Source organism: Schistocerca americana, chromosome 5, assembly GCF_021461395.2.
Source record: "Schistocerca americana isolate TAMUIC-IGC-003095 chromosome 5, iqSchAmer2.1, whole genome shotgun sequence".
Classification (NCBI taxonomy): Eukaryota; Metazoa; Arthropoda; class Insecta; order Orthoptera; family Acrididae; genus Schistocerca; species Schistocerca americana.
The window spans coordinates 235,618,679-235,636,107 of record NC_060123.1 but is presented as its reverse complement, the minus strand read 5'-3'; the positions used below and the strand labels follow the sequence as shown (position 1 = coordinate 235,636,107).

General features: G+C 37.9%; 1 protein-coding gene across 1 annotated transcript in view; it reads left to right on the top strand.

Annotated features, from left to right (window-relative positions):
• The window catches only part of LOC124615980 (fatty acid synthase-like), a 394,674-nt gene that overhangs the window by 43,581 nt on the left and 333,664 nt on the right, over nt 1-17,429 (top strand). The window contains exon 5 of the mRNA XM_047144185.1: nt 782-982. Within this exon, the coding sequence (XP_047000141.1) occupies nt 782-982 (201 nt within the window). The remainder of the gene's footprint in view (nt 1-781; nt 983-17,429) is intronic.

Genomic DNA, 17,429 nt, shown 5'->3' with positions numbered 1-17,429 from the left:
TGAAAATAATTTCCATTTTGTTTACTGCAAAAATGATGTGTATTTCCTATGCTTCATCAGAGCTAGAGAGTGCATTGTTTTCTACCAAAATTAAAAAGAAATATTGAAATTCCAGTCCATTAAAGATGCTCATCAGCAACTATTTTAAGTACATATATAATTCTTAAGCTGGTATTTGTGTCAAGTAAGGGTATACATAGCACATTGTACTAATTACTTCTCTCTGTTAAAATATTCAGTAGTACATCCAGTGTTTTGGAACACGCTCTTTCACATAGATAGCAGAGAAACAAAATCTCATTCAGTAATTGAGTATGCAATAATTAATCACATGTGTAGCTAGCATTGATATATGTCATTAAGTGGAAATAAAATGCATCTAAAATCTACAGAAGAAAGCATTTAAATTGTTTAGTCTCTCATAGTTACATAATGGGAATTTCCAAATACTGTTACGATTGCAATAAAAATAGAACATGAGTCTCATTTGACATAATTTGTTGCTGTTCTTTAGTGACATTCTCTCCTAGGAAATTGTGTTAAGATAGGTCCAAGTGCTCTTTTGTGTGATTATTTTAATCTTAACTCACTCTGATTTAGCAGACAGCACAGTTTAAATTAATGTTATTGCTATAAAAAGAGAATCAAGATCAAAAAATCATTGCCAGAAACATAGAAACTGTTACGTTATTTGTATCCAGACTGTTTACATATGCACAATTTGGCTATACGCTGATGTTCATATGATGGACTGCAGATTTCTCATTACAATACTTTTCAGGTCCTACCTATGTTGTCATTACTGCCTGGGCAGGAGGACTACAGGTTTTAGAGTTGGCATACAAAGCAATAAGTGAAGGAAGATGCAAAGCAGCTCTTATTGGGTCTGCAAATCAAGTGCTTTATCCTAATCCGTGTCATCACATGGCCAAAGCAGGTCTTCTCAGCCCAGATGGTGCAACTCGGTCCTTTGATGATGCAGGTAAGTCAAATTAAACACTTTCCCTCACTTGAGTAATCAATAAGGTTGGGTTGACCTATGGGAAAGCATCATGGAGATACCAAAATACATTGACTGTGAGACAGTTGAAGACAGATGCAAATTATCCCAAGGAAACCTACTTACAAAGTTTCAACAATCAATGTGGGTATGGTTGTATGTTCTACCAATTAATATGCTCTAAGTAAATCTTACATAAGAATGGACAGGACAGAATAGCCCAGGACATACATCACATGTAACAGCTCACTACTAAGTGTCACCTTCACAGTGATATTAATAATCCAAGCCTAATTTTGAATAAGTAAATGTTTGGTTCTGTATAGGGAGTGATAAATAATGTGAAAATCCCATTAGTTCTGAAATTAACAGTGGCATGGAACAGCTAAGTCTCATGCTAAAATGAAAAATATTAATAATGCTCTGGACTGCATGTGCTGGACAATGATTTTGTGTAGTGTCTATAGTTGTTACATTTTCAGAATCAACGTAGTTCATTGAATGTAGCACACAAGTTACTAAAAATATTTGATAGAATAATATTATTCAGTGGATAATGTCAATCAAATCACTCAGTTGTTAACTATTTGTAGTCCATTATTTTCTGCTATCATCATTGTCCAATACGTTAATAGAGGGGACCTAATTAGTACAGTGGGTGCACACGAGTGTTATCATGTCACCTCTTTGCCAACAGATAGAAGGTATAGAATGCAATTTGCACCATCAGTGCAGGTCAGTGGTCTCTGATAATTGGATGCTCTGTGCATATAATATTTAGTGCCTTGTGAGCATTTTTCTCCTATGTGTGGAATCACCTAGAGCCCTTTCCATAGACAAATGCTGTGCACTGCTATGTTGCTATGCATTACCAGTCTGACTTATCCACTCGTTGTCTTCTGGCTTGAACCTGAATGGATCACTAGACAGTCTGTTAAATGTCTGATATCACACAAATGATCTTATTTTTACAGACACCAACAAAATTCTGGGGAGTGTGTCCTGTCATGTGCATTGCTAGACATCTCCACAGGAAGTGCTGTCAAGAAGAATTCCTGCTGCCATGTGGGGTTTTGGGGGAAACCCTATACTTGACAAAGAGATGAGCTCAAGATATACTAATGCTTGTGCTAAGCATGGTCTGCAATGTTGTGTGCACCGGTTGACATGTTGTCTGCTTGGTGGCAGTCCAACTGTCAGCGGATGGGTGGTGCATGCAAAAATGGACGTGCACATCGCCACCATAGTTCCCCCTTGTGAGAGGTGATGGTCAGCTTATGGACACGATGACTACAGCCAGCATTGATCAGCAATCTGAGTTGGATGATGGTGGATGCAGATGCTGTTGTATGTGGCACCCTCTCGAAAATCATCTGGCACTGGGTGTGGGGGTAGTCCCATGCAGCACTGCCAGTCAGGAATGAGGGTGTTGAAGTGTCACAGCTAGCTGGCGGGGTTGGGTGTACTGTGGAGCACGTGGGAGCCTGCTAGTGCCCGGGAAGGTTGTAAAAAGTGGGTGACACACCGTGCATCCTGCACAGGCGGTATACTGTGTGCTGTTGTGTGCCAGTGCCACAGGCTGCTGTAACCTCCCAGCAAAAGTGTGGATCACACACCGTTGCGTGCGCATGGGTTGGTGTCACAGGTTTGGTGACCCATCACTCAGTTACAGGGAGCATAAAGTGGTGCATGTGCTGTTGTCTTTGCGTACTGAGGATTTGTACTCGCCATGGCACTGCTGGTGTATTGGACAAAGGCACACTCTGCAGTTTTGGAGTTGTTGAACAAAGACTGGAACTTAGCTGGCGGTCAGCATTGGCAGGTGCTCAATGAAGTCTCTTGGGACAATGAGTGGTTGCCAGTAGATTATTTCAGTGGCAGAGACACCCAAGTGCACTTTGGAGGCCATATGCAAACCAAGGAGAACTAGTGATAGGGAGGTATATCAGGTTGTGTTATGGCATGTGAGGGCAGATTTCAGTGTTCTGTGGAATCTCTCCACCTTGCTGTTTGCAACAGCATGGTAATTGGCTATGAAATTAATGAGTGTGCCGCATGTTGTTGCTAATGTTTCAAGTTAGCCTGATGTGAACTGTAGCCTGCAGTCTGCTATTATGTGGTGGTGGTACCCTAAACATGAGACCCAAATGTCCATGAAAGCTGTAGCCACCATGTACACCATGATGTTGGGCAGTGCTTCAAGGTGAACCTACCGATGACTCTTGTGATGGGATGGGTAGGAGATCAATATGGACATGGAAGAAATGGTGGTCAGTCAGAGGGGGGAGAAGAGGCAGTTGGAGTGCAGATGCAGTGGCCTATTTTGACATGCTGAGAAGGAGACAAGACTTTGCCCAGATGGTGCAGTCCCATTGTACGTTGGGCGGCATGAAGCATTCTTGCACAAGAGTCATGGGTCCCAAACACTGTGTTGAGATGAACTGTGGAGGTGTTGAAAAGTTGGCCATAAGAAGTGGGAGGGGGAGGTAGTTAGGGGTGCACACATTCATTGGGACCATCTGAATGGACAGAACTCATGCAGAAATTGCACATAATGTATGACACCATACCTAGGATAGTATATGGTTGAAGGCTGGATCCAGTGTTTGGGCCACTGTGCAGTCTTTTTAATTTGGGTTCAGCTACCTGGGCGACTGCCAGGATGATTTAAAGGGGGAGGGGGGGGTGACTAAGACAGTCAACGAAAATGTTGTAAACACCTGCCACATGTCGTATGTCAGCTGTGAATTGTGCAATGTATTCTTGTTAGCAGATATTCTGAGGGGTAATTTGGCCGCTGTTTTTTCAATAGAAATATGTGGCGCAGAGATGGTGGTCCATGAACACTGTAAAGTGGTGCCCTTCAGTGGAAGGATGGAAATACTTTATTGTCTTGTGTATGGCAAGAAGTTCGCAGTCTACCACTGTTTTCGCTCAGATAGCTTCAAGGAGAAAAATGTCAACAGCTGCCAAGCACCTTCTGTGTGTTGCTATAGGACAGCATTCATGGCAGATTAGCTGGTGTCCACGGTGACCATGGGCGGGTCAGATGGATGGGGACTGGTTATGGGGCAATGCTTTAAAGACTTTGTTTTGTGAGTTCAAAGCTCTCTGTCATTTGGGCTGTCCAGGGGACAAGTTTATTGACTTTGGTACAGTCACCCTGAAGGGCGGTAACGAGCAGTGCCAGGATGCTAGCCACATTCTTTAGGTGGCATTGGTAAAAATTCACCATCCTGAAGAATCTGCAGAGTTCCTTAAATGTTTTGGGACATGGGAATTCAGTGATATGCGAATCATCTTGCTTAGCGGAAGGCAGCTGGTGGATGATATTCTGTGCCCCAAGAAGTCAATCACTGGGATAGCAAAAATGCGCTTTGTGGGGTTTATTATCATTCCTACTGTTTGGAGGCAGGAGAAAACCTCCAGGAAGTGGCAACAGTGTTTCACTAAGTTGCATGAGTAAATGAGGACATACAAGTGCACCAAGCAATGTGAAGCACTATGCAGAACATTATTGAGGAAACAGCCATCTTTTCAATGACTTCTGGGGTGACTGGAATTTGCTAAAAGCTTTTGAACAGTCTAATTTGCTGAATGTGGTAGTACCTGACAGGTTGTCACTCTAGCTGCTCAGTAGCAGGACTAGGTAAAAGCCAGGAACAATTCTTTTGTTGAGGGTGTGGAAGTCATTGCATGGGTGCGAAGTCCCATCCTTTTTGGGGACATGGTACAAGGCAGGGGCATAACACCCAAGTGTCAGCCTGCACTGCCTGGTGTTTGACAGATAGGACTTGATGGGGGTAGCTTAAAACTGTGGGGGGACCCGTGGTCATTGCAATGTAGTGCAGCATACTCTGGAATATCTCATGGGAGTTGCTGAAATGGTGGGTGAAGAGTGGTAATTTACTGAAGAGGTAGGCAATGGGACCAGAATAGGATAACTGTGTAATGGTGAAGTGAGTGGTGGTGCTGGGTCATGGGGTAGGGAGCAGTGGGAACCAGGTTGAAATCTAAAAACCTCTGCCATGGTCGAGGTCAACAGGACAGTTGTGGGAACAATAAGTGGTGACTGGTGAGCCGTTCGCTGCAGCGAGGAGTAGGGGTCAGGGTGTATGGTGGCCATCTGTGGTCAATAACTGGTGGGGGTAGATGGATAGGTCTGTGCCAGTCTCAAAGGAGTGGGCTACACGATTGCACACGAACAGGTACTGAGACACTGTTGAACAACTGGGCATGCTACTGGCAGTTGTGAGAGTTTGGCATTGTCACCAAAGCAGTTGTGATAGCAGCACAAGCCTCTTAAGCCTGGGTTGCCCCAGTCATTACTACTTGTAGGGTGAATGACATGACTGAACAGGTAGACATGCTAATGGCTGCAGACTAGGGTAGGGGGTGTGGGTGTCATGCCAGGAAGGTGCATACTGGTTGTGGAACTTGCTGTGTGGTGTCAGGCACAGCATGGGGTTGGATTGGTGCATGTGTGCCAGATAGGTGATTGATGAGTTTGTTCATTTTCACAGTCAACCGATTCATGTGCTGCATCACATCTGCGGGGCTGCCGGAGTGGTTAGGGGGCGAGAATATCAACACAGGGTGCGGGTGGACACTGTATTGTGGAAAGAGTTATGATGTTGTGTTGTGACAATCGCTGTGTGATTGTGAGTTGTTCAAACATCCTGTACACAATGATTGCTGCTTCATCAGTAGATGATACGTGTAGGTTCTAGCTCAGTTTTCATAAGCTAGCTCACTTGCTTGTTCCACTCATTCATTCACTAACCCACAAGACCTTACCCAGAACCTACACTTATCATCTGCTATAGTCCAATCTTTTAAGTCTAACTCATTTATTTTTGTTATGAATATAATAGAGGGAAACATTCCACGCGGGAAAAATATATCTAAAAACAAAGATGATGTGACTTACCATACGAAAGCGCTGGCAGGTCGATAGACACACAAACAAACACAAACATACACACAAAATTCAAGCTTTTGCAACCAACGGTTGCTTTGTCAGGAAAGAGGGAAGGAGAGGGAAAGATGAAAGGATGTGGGTTTTAAGGGAGAGTTTAAGGAGTCATTCCAATCAGGGGAGCGGAAAGACTTACCTTAGGGGGAAAAAAGGACAGGTATACACTCGCACACATGCACATATCCATCCGCACATACACAGACACAAGCAGACATTTGTAAAGGCAAAGAGTTTGGGCAGAGATGTCTGTCGAGGCGGAAGTACAGAGGCAAAGATGTTGTTGAAAGACAGGTGAGGTATGAGCAGCGGCAACTTGAAATTAGCGGAGGTTGAGGCCTGGCGGATAACGAGAAGAGAGGATATACTGAAGGGCAAGTTCCCATCTCCGGAGTTCTGACAGGTTGGTGTTAGTGGGAAGTATCCAGACGGTGTAACACTGTGCCAAGATGTGCTGGCCGTGCATCAAGGCATGTTTAGCCACAGGGTGATCCTCATTACCAACAAACACTGTCTGCCTGTGTCCATTGATGCAAATGGACAGTTTGTTGCTGGTCATTCACACATAGAAAGCTTCACAGTGTGGGCAGGTCAGTTGGTAAATCACGTGGGTGCTTTCACACGTGGCTCTGCCTTTGATTGTATGCACCTTACGGGTTACAGGACTGGAGTAGGTGGTGGTGGGAGGGTGCATTGGACAGGTTTTCACCGGGGTTGGTTACAAGGGTAGGAGCCAGAGGGTAGGGAAGTTGGTTTGTGGATTTCATAGGGATGAACTAAGAGGTTACGAAGGCTAGGTGGACGGCGAAGAGACACTCTTGGTGGAGTGGGGAGGATTTCATGAAGGATGGATCTCATTTCAGGGCAGGATTTGAGGAAGTCGTATCCCTGCTGGAGAGCCACATTCAGAGTCTGGTCCAGTCCTGGAAAGCATCCTGTCACAAGTGGGGCACTTTTGTGGTTCTTCTGTGGGAGGTTCTTGGTTTGAGGGGATGAGGAAGTGGCTCTGGTTATTTGCTTCTGTACCAGGTCGGGAGGGTAGTTGCGAGATGCGAAAGCTGTTATCAGGTTGTTGGTGTAATGGTTCAGGGATTGTGGACTGGAGCAGATTCGTTTGCCATGAAGACCTAGGCTGTAGGGAAGGGATCGTTTGATGTGGAATGGGTGGCAGCTGTCATAATGGAGGTACTGTTGCTTGTTGGTGGGTTTGATGTGGACGGACGTGTGAAGCTAGCCATTGGACAGATGGAGGTCAACGTCAAGGAAAGTGGCATGAGATTTGGAGTAGGACCAGGTGAATCTGATGGAACGAAAGGAGTTGAGGTTGGAGAGGAAATTCTGGAGTTCTTCTTCACTGTGAGTCCAGATCATGAAGATGTCATCAATAAATCTGTACCAAACTTTGGGTTGGCAGGCCTGGGTAACCAAGAAGGCTTCCTCTAAGCGACCCATGAATAGGTTGGCGTACGAGGGGGCCATCCTGGTACCCATGGCTGTTCCCTTTAATTGTTGGTATGTCTGGACTTCAAAAGTGAAGAAGTTGTGGGTCAGTTACCCCCGGAAACCATCCTTGTAACCATTGATGCCACTTCCTTATACACAAATATTCCACACGTCCAGGGCCTCGCTGCGATGGAGCACTTCCTTTCACGCTGATCACCTGCCACCCTACCAAAAACCTCTTTCCTCATTACCTTAGCCAGCTTCATCCTGACCCACAACGTCTGCACTTTTGAAGGCCAGACATACCAACAATTAAAGGGAACAGCCATGGGCACCAGGATGGCCCCCTCGTATGCCAACCTATTCATGGGTCGCTTAGAGGAAGCCTTCTTGGTTACCCAGGCCTGCCAACCCAAAATTTGGTACAGATTTATTGATGACATCTTCATGATCTGGACTCACAGTGAAGAAGAACTCCAGAATTTCCTCTCCAACCTCAACTCCTCTGGTTCCATCAGATTCACCTGGTCGTACTCCAAATCCCATACCACTTTCCTGGACTTCACACGTCCATCCACATCAAACCCACCAACAAGCAACAATACCTCCATTATGACAGCTGCCACCCATTCCACATCAAACGGTCCCTTCCCTACAGCCTAGGTCTTCGTGGCAAATGAATCTGCTCCAGTCCGCAATCCCTGAACCATTACACCAACAACCTGAAAACAGCTTTCGCATCCCGCAACTACCCTCCCGACCTGGTACAGAAGCAAATAACCAGAGCCACTTCCTCATCCCCTCAAACCAAGAACCTCCCACAGAAGAACCACAAAAGTGCCCCACTTGTGACAGCATACTTTCCGGAACTGGATCAGACTCTGAATGTGGTTCTCCAGCAGGGATACGACTTCCTCAAATCCTGCCCTGAAATGAGATCCATCCTTCATGAAATCCTCCCCACTCCACCAAGAGTGTCTTTTCGCCATCCACCTAACCTTCGTAACCTCTTAGTTCATCCCTATGAAATCCCCAAACCACCTCCCCTACCCTCTGGCTCCTACCCTTGTAACCGACCCCGGTGTAAAACCTGTCCAATGCACCCTCCCACCACCACCTACTCCAGTACTGTAACCTGCAAGGTGTACACAATCAAAGGCAGAGCCACGTGTGAAAGCACCCACGTGATTTACCAACTGACCTGCCCACACTGTGAAGCTTTCTATGTGTGAATGACCAGCAACAAACTGTCCATTTGCATCAATGGACACAGGCAGACAGTGTTTGTTGGTAATGAGGATCACCCTGTGGCTAAACATGCCTTGGTGCACGGCCAGCACATCTTGGCACAGTGTTACACTGTCTGGATACTTCCCACTAACACCAACCTGTCAGAACTCCGGAGATGGGAACTTGCCCTTCAGTATATCCTCTCTTCTCGTTATCCGCCAGGCTTCAACCTCCGCTAATTTCAAGTTGCCGCTGCTCATACCTCACCTGTCTTTCAACAACATCTTTGCCTCTGTACTTCCACCTCAACTGACATCTCTGCCCAAACTCTTTGCCTTTACAAATGTCTGCTTGTGTCTGTGTATGTGCGGATGGATATGTGTGTGTGTGCGATTGTATACCTGTCCTTTTTTCTCCCTAAGGTAAGTCTTTCCGCTCCCCTGATTGGAATGACTCCTTACCCTCTCCCTTAAAACCCATAACCTTTCGTCTTTCCCTCTCCTTCCCTCTTTCCTGACGAAGCAACCGTTGGTTGCGAAAGCTTGAATTTTGTGTGTATGTTTGTGTTTGTTTGTGTGTCTATTGACCTGCCAGCGCTTTCGTATGGTAAGTCACATCATCTTTGTTTTTAGATATATCATTTATTTTTGTTTAAGAAAGCATATTTAATAATAAATTATGTATAAAATTAAGAAAAATGAATATTTTTTCTTAGCACATGCACTCATTATAAAAATTATGTTTTTCTCACAGAAGGTGACTGTAAGAAAATAAAGTTAATATTTTTTATAGAAGGTACACGTAAAGAAAAAAAGAATTATGGTGAACGTAAGAAATCTATTCCTTACCTCAATTTTTCTAGTTCTTTCTTATTGAGCAGCCATAAGATTTTTATGCACTATAGTTTGTAATGTTTTCTGAGACAAAATTTCTTACAGTTCTACCACATTCACATGTAACCTTAATTTTCTGGTAATAAGACACACATTCTTTACAGATCCAACCATGAACATCTTTTTGATGCATATTGTGACGTTCACTGTGTTATTCAGTGGTTTAGTATTTAACTAATTTGTAAATGGAAATGATAATCTTATTTTAGTACATTGAGTAATTACTAAATAATTTTTCTCCCAGTAAAGATTTGATCAAGTTGCTAAAGAACTCCAAGGTAACGTCATGTTAAAGTGTTGTCTGTAAGTTGTGTAAGTGTCACTAAATCACAGTTCATAATTTCGGCTCCATACATCAGCTAGAAAAGTTTGTTATAACGACCGTGCTATGAGCACTGTTTTTAAAGAACCAATCTGATTCGAATTATTTTCATTAAAATGAGTTCGGGACCACCGGTGCACATTTATTTTTACACATTTGTATTACATTTGGCATTTATGTCTGCAGAGTTGTGTAATTTTAATTTGCCGCTGAGATAATTGTTAAGATGGCGGCAGACAATTGATAGAGACTTTCTATTGTTAGACCAAATAAGTAAGTATTTGAAATGATTATTAAATCCTATAAACTATACTTTCATATTGTGCACTATTTAGACCTCATCAAGCAAACATTTGATTTGTTTCTAAGGAAAACACAGAGAAAAACGTGATACAAATCGCTATCATCGATGGCTGCACTCATTGCAGCAGAAAGAAATAATTAACACAGATAATGCTTCCTGAGAGAGGAATTAAAGTTACAAATAGTTATTCACTCATATTTATAATAATAATGAACTCTATTTTCAAGTAATAATTAACAAATAATTACAATTTCTTAAAAGACCTCAGTTTGATAAACGTCCGCAATCTACAAAAGCCAACCAACAACAGGTAAAAACAAAGGAAGACAAACGCAGATCATAAAAGGAATTTACAATTATCATTGTTTTTGTATGATACACATCGATATGTCTAATTACATGATAGAATAGTATATAAATAATTAATATTTATAAGTTTTCATTGTTTTTTCATACGTCGAATACATAATGTTTATAACTGTTAGAGGCATAATTTCCTCTCGTCGCACTGTAGCCAAAAATTTATCTCGTGGATGTTAGAATATCTTTATAAAATTCATTAATATTCTTTTTATCTAGACGTTCACCATAATGATTTAGCTGTTTAGCATTATCCATTTAAAGATTATAAAATTTAATAGGAAAAATAAAATTAAAAAAATTTCAGAATGAATTCTGGATCATGAAATTCATTATTTCCATTTTTATGTTTCTTCATTCCTGTATATTCAGTTTCATCTGTTCTTTTTCAACTAACTGATAATCCCAGTCAGTTATTAATTTAGAATATGTATCTGGTAAAATAATCTTAAGCTCATTATTAAGCTCTATACAAATTTTTTCTCCACATCTAGTATTTCAATATCATACAGTAATATTATATAAAAACTTTATCTCTAACTCATTCATTTTTTAATCTCTTTCAAGAGATTTGCATGGTTGAGCTTCTTCATGAGAGTCTCCATTTATACAGGAAAATAATAATTAGGTTTCTTCACAATGAGTTATGTCCATATGGTAATGTACCTATTTTATTTTCCAAAATATATCTTCTGTCAGCAAGAGGACTCAATGCTTTCTTGTTTATTTCAACTGCATAGATTTCATGTTTTTCACTTTGCATCATATTAATTTTTCTGTCCTGTTCTCTTTTGTTAAGGGAGCAATCTTTGTACTCTTCTAAACTTATTCAATACATTTTTTAACTTCTTTAGTTTTTTTCTGTATTTTATCACCAACTTTAAAAGCATACATTTTTGCTTTCAAACCACAGAATTCTACATTATTTTTTCTATTGTATTCATATTTTATCTTTCCTAAAATTTTCTTGTTTACTTGTGGAATTCCATAAATATTATCTTCTGGATAATCACTTGTATCAAAGTAATCAGTCATCAAATTCATATCTTTGTAAAAATCTTGAGTTTCAATATTGTAAGTCTAACTGTCCATATCTTGATAACACAACTCAATATTTTCTCCATATTTCAGTTTCATTATTCTATAGTGAAAATCATACATCAGTTCTTGAGGTAAATCAAGTATACTCATACCAACCTAGATGGGTTTATTGGACACAATTTTTGTTTTATTCATATGAATAGCAACAAGGTTTTCATTAAATAGAGTTCATACTCTAAAGTTTTGTTTAGCTATTAGATTATCACACTTTTTTGCATCTGAAACTAACTTTATATTCTCTCTATGTCTGATATTTTTCATCTTTTTTTCAAACACTGCATTTTTCATTACATTTTAGAAATATTTCTCAAAATTTATTGGATTTAGTTCCTGTATCCATTTTTAAAATCTATATATTTCTTCAACCAATCTGATTGATTAGATTTTAAGATTCTATATATTTTTGTTATTTTCATTCCAAGAGACAGGTACTGTTTAAGATTTCTATAGTGAACTACATAATTATGTATGTCGTTCAGAGTAGTCAACAATTAGTTTTCCTTAATTCCTGGTACAATTTTATTTTCAGAGATAATGGCAAATCTTTATGCAAATCATGTAATTCTTTTGTATATTCTAGATCAACTTCAAATATGTATCCAATTTTCACAGTATCTGATATTTCATTTATTTTTGCACAATCAAAATTATTTGGTTCATCCCATTCAAACCCAGAATGTGGTAGACATTGACTCATAGCATAACCATATAAATTGCTTGCATCTAAATATGCAAAATCATTTGATATCTTTTTATCATCAGAAACTTTCATATATTTATTGTTTGCTTTGGCATTTCTTGTACAACACCATGATATTCTTCCTCTTATTCCGTTTTCAACCATTAAAATTGTATCATAATCATGTAATAAATCAAGTGGTTATTTAGTCATTTTCGACATTGAATCCCAAGATAAACCTAGTGCTGTAAAACACCAAGATGGATCAAGATCATATGCTTTTATAGAAGGGTTTCTAAAGCTTTCAAATACATCAAACTATAACACTGCATCAGTTTTAAGATATAGATCATGATAGTCACCAAGATTTGTAATATTAAAATTTCACAAACAAATTTTGCATTTTTATAATCTTCATCACTTATTTCACGGTCAGTCAGTTCACTGTAAAATTCTTCTTTCGCTGGTTATTGTGTCTCTTCACACGTTAAACAAAAATCCATGTACTCATATGGATATACACCTTTTCTGATCACTAGATTGAATAACTCTTCTGAGAAAAAGTATTTAATATTTCTCATTTGACCCTTTTTCAGATTTGATGGTAATATGTCAAGTGATAAAGCCATACATTTAAATGTATCAGTAAACTTCATCTTCAAATTTTGTGCCATCTTACCAAAACTAATGTCTCTATCTTAATTATTTAGTATTAAATCTATTTCTTTTTTTATCACAATCAAGTCCTTTTGCAAACTGATGTGAATCATGCTCACATAAATTATGGAAATAAATTGGTACAAAACTAGAATGTTTTAACTGTAAATAAGTTATTTGATAAAGGATTTATAAATTTTCCATTTAAATAGTCATGACGATGCATCTTTTTATTTTTATGTTGAGTAATGATATTTACACAATGTACATTTTTTTATCTTGCATATCTTGATTGTTATTCAGGAATTTATATTCTCATTTCTTCAGTTTCAGAAGAAATTCTTCCAATTTCTTCTACTTCTTGTTTTATACATTCAATAAATTTTTGTGACTATTTGGCCCTCTATAAATAACAGAATTTTTATAATATTTATTTTATTTATTTATTTATTTATTTATTCATCCGTGGAACAATAAATATTGTATGGATGTCGTCAGATTACAACACATGAGCACACATTTACATTTACAATTAAACAGGTTTCTCATATTTTGTGTAGTTTTTATAACTAGTCATACACATATTTATAACTACATAATATTTTGGTGATAATGTCATATGTTGCTAATAATCTACATCTATGTTAAATATTCTTTTACAGTATAAAAACTTTTACTTACTAAAAAGGTTTTAAGCTTTTGTCTGAAAGTGAGGCGCTCATTTATTTCTTTAATTTCTTGTGGTAATTTGTTGTACAGTTTTATCCCATTGTAAAATATACTTTTTTGCGTCTTTGCCTTGTTCTTTCTATCTAGATGGATGTGGTGACAAGCTCTTGTTTCATGGTCATGTATTAGGCTGTTTGTGTTGTACATGTTAAGATTTTTCTTAATGAACATTATGTTCTGAAAGATATACTCACAAGAAACAGTTAGAATTCCTAGCTTTCTAAATAATTCTAGACAGTGGGCCCTGTTGTTGCTATTTGTTATTATCCTTATGGCTCTTTTTTGTACTTTGAACACAGTTTGTATGTTACTGGCACTTGTTCCACAAAACATGATCCCATAGCTGAGGACTGAGTGTAGATATCCGTAATATGTTATTTTAAGACAGGTATTATTGCATACCGGTGCAAGGATTCTAAGAGCATAGCATGCTGTGGATAATTTCTTTGCCAAAATGTTGACATGGTTTGTCCATTTCAGTTGGCTGTCTACATTCATCCCTAAGAATTTGGTACTTGTTACACATTCTAATTCATTATTATTAATTTTTATTCTAGTGGCATTGTGTTTTTTGTTCAATTGGAAGTTAATATAGTTAGTTTTCTTTACATTTAGGGTTACTTTATTTTTTAATGACCAGTTGTGGACATCATTGAGAGCCTCGTTTGCTCTTTCTGACTGTTGTGTTGGATTTTCACCTGTTATTACTATGTTGCTATCATCCGCAAAAAGTATTTTTTCGCCATGTCTGATACTTTGTGGGAAGTCGTTAATGTATATAAGAAACAATATTGGGCCTAATACACTTCCCTGTGGGACGCCTATATTCACATTTTCTGGGTCAGACAGGTGTTTTATAAGGGAATTGTTTGAAACCTGTGATATCTCAACTCGTTGAACTCTGTTTTCCAAGTATGATTTGAACCACTTCTTTGTCACACCTCTTATTCCTATTTGCCCTAATTTATGAAGTAAGATTTTGTGGTCAACTGTATCAAAGGCCTTGGACAAGTCTAAAAAGATACCACTTACATTTTCACCTTTGTCCAGTGCTTCTAAAACTGCTTTAGTGAACTGAGCTATAGCATATTGTGTGCCTTTTCCGGGCCTAAAACCAAATTGGTCATTGGAGAGAAGATTATATTTATTCAGGTAATTTAGCAGTCTCTTTTTGACTAGTATTTCTATTATTTTAGAAATGATAGACAGTATAGAGATCGGCCTGTAGTTCTCTACATTTTCCACATCTCCGTTTTTAAGGATAGGTATAACTTTTGCTTGTTTTAGGTACTCCGGAAAGTATCCAGACTCGAAAGATTCATTAATTATATCTGTTAATGGGCCCTTTATGGAGTCTATACAATCTTTAATTACGCAGACTGGAATTTCATCAAGTCCTACTGAAGTTTTATTTTTTAGTTGGTGTACTACTAGTGCCACTTCCCTTTCTGTAGTTGGCAAGAGCACCACTGAGTTTGTTGGCTGGTTCTGAGTAGGTAAATCATACGTATCTGGAAATTTCTGCTGTAATTTTTTTGCAATACTACTGAAATATGAGTTTACAAAATCAGCTAATTTTTTAGGGTTACCTACTGGTACATCTTTGTTTTTAATATGTGAATTGAGGTCCTTTTTAGCAGAGTTAGATGTTTCCTGTTTGACGATGTTCCAGGCTGCTTTGCTCTTGTTTTCAGCTTCAAGTAATATTTTGTTGTTTGAAAGTTTTTTTGCGGCTAGCAACACCTTTCTGTAAATTTTCCTGTACTTTTCGTAGAATTGCAGAACTTCAGGGTTAGATTGATTATTTTTTATGGAGTTGAGATATCTAAGAGTTTCTGAGGATTTTTTGATACCTGTAGTCACCCACTGATTTCTCTTTGTAGTTTTAATTTGATAAAGAGTTTTGGGAAACATCTCTTCAAATCTGAGTTTAAAAATTGACATGAACATGATAAATTTCTGATTTGCGTTGGTTTCTGCATAGACTTCCCTCCAATCTTCATATTCTAGCTGGGATTTAAACTGATGCAGGGCTGATTTGGAAAACATTCTTTTGTATGTACAAAGTTTAGGAGGAGTTTCTACATGAATGTTAGTTTTTAAGATCTGGCAGAGGTGGTCTGCTAGGCCCAGGTTTTGGACAACAATATGACATTTTTTACTATCAATATCTGTAGCTACATGATCTATAGATGAGGAGGATTCTTTCGTTATTCTAGTTGGACAATTAACAAGGGAGGATATTCCGTAACAGCTTAGAATAGTCACATATATTTTGCTAGCCTTATCAGGCTTCATCATATTAATGTTTAAGTCACCACAGATAATTACATTTGCTTTTGGTCCAGAAACCCTATCTAAGCTTTGATTCAGTTTTGAGAAGAATGTAATATCAATTTATATATTTATTATGATAACAGAATCCACTTGTTTCATGTTTTTGATATTTCATTGTATGTGCATTTTCTGGATTTGGTTGACAGTTGCAAGTCTGGTTTATATTCTTCAGTTATGAGATCCAAAATGCTTTTTGCAGAAAATTTTCGTGGTTGGGTTTGTGAAGAAGTTTTACCATCAGTTAGAACATGTGGAGAATATAAAACTAAAAAGGAAATAAAAGAGATATATAAATGCCAAATAACTCACTTATAAAATTTAAATAGAATTCGAGAATATTATATTCAAAATTTAAATGGAATATTTGATAGAGATATTGGAAGTTGACATGAAAGAAATCATAAATAAATTGTTTATTACCTCATGTTTTTCCTCGCACAATTAATGAAAATACAAGACAAAATTTCATTCTTTCAGAATTATCTCAAAATGAGTGTGAGTATGCTTATAATGTAGTTAGAACACAACGAAAAAATTTACACTAACGGTAATACAGAATCGAAGATAGACATTAATAATTGTGAATAAATGTTAAGACTTAATTGCAATCCTAATTCATTAAATTTATATCAATGACTGAAAGAAACTTTGAGAATTATTTGTTGGCACAAATATTTCAATATTTTAAATGCTTACACTCAATAATTATGATACAATTACTTTTTATCAAAATTATGCGACTGCATAATCAATTTTAGACTGTGTGTAACTTTATTTTTTAATAACTTTTCTGCGCAATGGACATTTTTTTAACCATTCATCAATACGCTCGCTATGAAAAATGTGATTACAGTTTGTTTTTTACAAATGGATGTTTTTCATGAGTTAAATGTAGAGAACACTCGTTATCTTCAAATTGTTCTATTATTTCATATGCTTTAGATATTTTTTGTATAAATGATTCAGACAGATTTTGATATTCTAAAACATACTACCAATTTGATTTATCTTGAAATTCTGGAAATAAATCTTCAGATAACTTTTGATTACTTGATATATCTTCCCAGTTTAATCTGTCTTCAAATTCTCTCATAAAATTTTCAGGTAATTTTTAACATGCTGCTATGTATTCCCAATTTACTTCATCTTTAAATTCTCTAGTAAAATCTTCAAACAATTTTTGATTGCTTGATATTTCATCCCAATCCCAATTAACTTTATTTTTAAATTCTTCTATAAGATTTTGAGTGAAATTCGACATTGTTGCTACTGGAATCCAGTTTACTTTATCTTGGAATTATCTTATAATATTTTCAGATAATTTATGATATAATGCAGTATAATCCCAATTTATCTTAACATTCTCAAATAAAATCTTGAGGTAGTTTTGTTTGCAAGA